At 40.6% G+C, this 3,442-nt stretch overlaps 1 protein-coding gene across 1 annotated transcript in view; it reads left to right on the top strand.

Annotated features, from left to right (window-relative positions):
• Window positions 1-1,214, top strand: part of LOC132008932 (zinc finger protein 850-like) — a 2,638-nt gene extending 1,424 nt beyond the window's left edge. Inside the window, exon 2 of the mRNA XM_059387405.1 lies at window positions 6-1,214. Coding sequence (XP_059243388.1) covers window positions 6-1,214 — 1,209 coding nt within the window. The remainder of the gene's footprint in view (window positions 1-5) is intronic.
• The last annotated feature ends 2,228 nt before the right edge of the window (window positions 1,215-3,442 follow it).

The raw sequence follows: 3,442 nt of genomic DNA, 5'->3' as shown, positions 1-3,442 counted from the left end.
CTAAGCATAAGACAGTTCATTGTGGAGAAAAATCTTACCAATGTGAAGAATGTGGCAAGTCCTTTAAGGACAGCATAACTCTCATTGAACATCACAGAACTCATACTGGAGAGAAACCTTACCAATGTCAAAAATGTGGCAAGAGCTTTAATTGGAGGTCATCCTTTTTTCAACATCAGAGAACTCATACTGGAGAGAAACCTTACCAATGTCAAGAATGTGGCAAGGCCTTTTCTTACAAGTCATCCCTTACTCAACATCACAGATTTCATACTGGAGAGAAACCTTACCAATGTCAAAAATGTGGCAAGAGCTTTAACCGGAAGTCATCCCTTATTCAACATCACAGAATTCATACTGGAGAGAAACCTTACCAATGTCAAGAATGTGGCAAGAGCTTTAACCGGAATTCACTCCTTATTGAACATCAAAGCATTCATACTGGAGAGAAACCATACCAATGTCAAAAATGTGGCAAGAGCTTTAACCACAGGTCATCCCTTATTCCACATCAAAAAACTCATACTGGAGAGAAATCTTATAAATGTCATGAATGTGGTAAGGCCTATGCCTTCCGTTCAGAACTTACTCGACATCACAAAATTCATACTGGTGAGAAACCTTACCAATGTCAAGAATGTGGCAAAGCCTTTATCCACAACTCAAAACTTATACGACATCACAGAATACATACTGGACAGAAACCTTACCAATGTCAGGAATGTGGCAAGGCCTTTACCAGGAGGTCACACCTTTCTCAGCATCAGAAAATTCATACTGGACAGAAACCTTACCAATGTCAGGAATGTGACAAGGCGTTTACCAGGAGGGAAATTCTTTCTCAGCATCAGAAAATTCATAGTGCAGAGAAACCTTACCAATGTCAAAAATGTGGCAAGAGCTTTAACTGGAGGTCATCCCTTTTTCAACATCACAGAATTCATACTGGAGAGAAACCATACCAATGTCAAAAATGTGGCAAGAGCTTTAAACGCAAGTCATCCCTTATTCAACATCACAAAACTCATACTGGACAGAAATCTTATAAATGTCATGAATGTGGTAAGGCCTATGCCGTCCATTCACAACTTACTCAACATTACAAAATTCATACTGGAGGGAAATCGTACCAATGTCAAGAATGTGGCAAGGCCTTTACCAGGAGGGCAATTCTTTCTCAGCATCAGAAAACTCATAGTGCAGAGAAACCTTAGCAATGTCAAGAATGTGGCAATGCCTTTAACTGGAGGTCAGGTCTTCCTAAGCATAAGACAGTTCATTGTGGAGAAAAATCTTACCAATGTGAAGAATGTGGCAAGTCCTTTAAGGACAGCATAACTCTTATTGAATATCACAGAACTCATACTGGAGAGAAACCTTACCAATGTCAAAATGTGGCAAGAGCTTTAATTGTAGGTCATCCCTTTTTCAACATCAGAGAACTCATACTGGAGAGAAACCTTACCAATGTGAAGAATGTGGCAAGGCCTTTTGTGACAGGTCATCCCTTACACAACATCACAGATTTCATACTGGAGAGAAACCATACCAATGTCAAAAATGTGGCAAGAGCTTTAAACAGATGTCATCCCTTATTCAACATCACAAAACTCATACTGGACAGGAATCTTATAAATGTCATCAATGTGGTAAGGCCTATGCTGTCCGTTCACAACTTACTAGACATCACAAAATTCATACTGGAGAGAAACCTTACCAATGTCAAGAATGTGGCAAGGCCTTTATCCACAACTCAAAACTTATACAACATCACAGAATTCATACTGGACAGAAACCTTACCAATGTCAGGAATGTGGCAAGGCCTTTACCAGGAGGGCAAAACTTTCTCAGCATCTGAAAACTCATAGTCCAGAGAAACCTTACCAATGTCAAAAATGTGGAAAGGGTTTTAACTAGAGGTCATCCCTTATTCTACATCACAGAACTCATACTGGAGAGGAACCTCACCAATGTCAAAAATGTGGGAAGAGCATTAACCAGAACTCAGACCTTATTCGACATCACAGAATTCATACTGGAGAGAAACCTTACAAATGTCATGAATGTGGTAAGGCCTATGCCATCTGTTTACAACTTACTAGACATCACAGAATTCATACTGGAGAGAAACCTTACGAATGTCAAAAAGGAGGGAAGAGCTTTAACTGAAACTGAGACCTTATTTAACATCACAGAATTCATACTGGAGAGAAATCTTACCAGTGTCATGAATGTGGCCAGGCATTTAAGGTTAACTCACACCTCAGTCAACATAGCAGAACTCATACTAGAGCCTAACCCTATAAATTCCAAAATTGTGGCAAGGCCTCTAACTGGTGATCAAGGCTTAGTCAGCATCAGAGAATTCGTTATGGAAGGACATCTTACCAATATCAAGACTGTGGCAAGGCCTTTAACCACAACTCAGGCCTTACTCAACATTATAGAATTCATATTGGAGAGAAAACTTACCAATATCAAGTGTGTGGCAAGGCGTTTATACATACATTTCAACACATATTCGACATCACAGGATTCATACTAGAGAGTAACCTGACAAATGTCATGAATGTGGCAAGGCCTTTAACTGGAGGTCAAATGTTACTGAGCATCAGGTTATTCATCCTGGAGAGAAAGCTTACCAGGATCAAGAATGTTGTTAGGCGGGGCTCTTGGGTGGGTCAGTGGGTTGAGCGACTGCCTTCGGCTCAGGTCTTGATCCTGGACTTTCTGGATCAAGTCCCACATCCGGCTCCCAGCTCCTTGGGGAGTCTGCTTCTCCCTCTGACCTTCTCTCTCATGTTCTCTATCATTCATCCTCTCTCAAATAAATTAAAAAAAAAATCCTTAAAATTAAAAAAAAAAAATGTTGTTAGGCCTTTACATGCACTCAGTCCTCACTACACATCATAATATTCATACTAGATAAAAGTTTTACCAGTGTATAGAATGTAAGAACTGGGGTACCTAGGTGGCTTAGGCGGTTATGCAGCTCCCTTAGGCTCCGGTCATGATCCCAGGGTCCCAGGATTGAGCTCTACATCAGGCTCCCTGCTCAGTGGCTAGCATGCTTCTCCCTCTCCCCGTGTCTAACCCTCCTCTCTACTTGTGTTCTCTCTCCATCTCTCTGTCAAATAAATAAATAAAATCTTAAAGAACAAAAGAAAAATAGAATGTGAGCAAAATTGGTTAAAGACTGATCACTGATTCATGCCTACAAGAGAATTCATATTAAATAATAACCTCACAAACATAACCTGTGTAGCAAGGCCTTTGTCCAGCATGCACGCCTTCTAAACAGAGAATTCATACTGCAAAGACACCGGATGAATAATGTGGTCAAACCTCTAGCAGGTACACAACTCTTGCTGCCCATCACAGAATTCACCCTGCAGAGAAAATTATGGATGCAATGAATGTGAGAGAGTGCCTAAGAACTGC

Source organism: Mustela nigripes, unplaced genomic scaffold (assembly GCF_022355385.1).
Source record: "Mustela nigripes isolate SB6536 unplaced genomic scaffold, MUSNIG.SB6536 HiC_scaffold_2257, whole genome shotgun sequence".
NCBI lineage: Eukaryota > Metazoa > Chordata > Mammalia > Carnivora > Mustelidae > Mustela > Mustela nigripes.
This window is presented reverse-complemented; position numbering and strand designations above follow the sequence as displayed.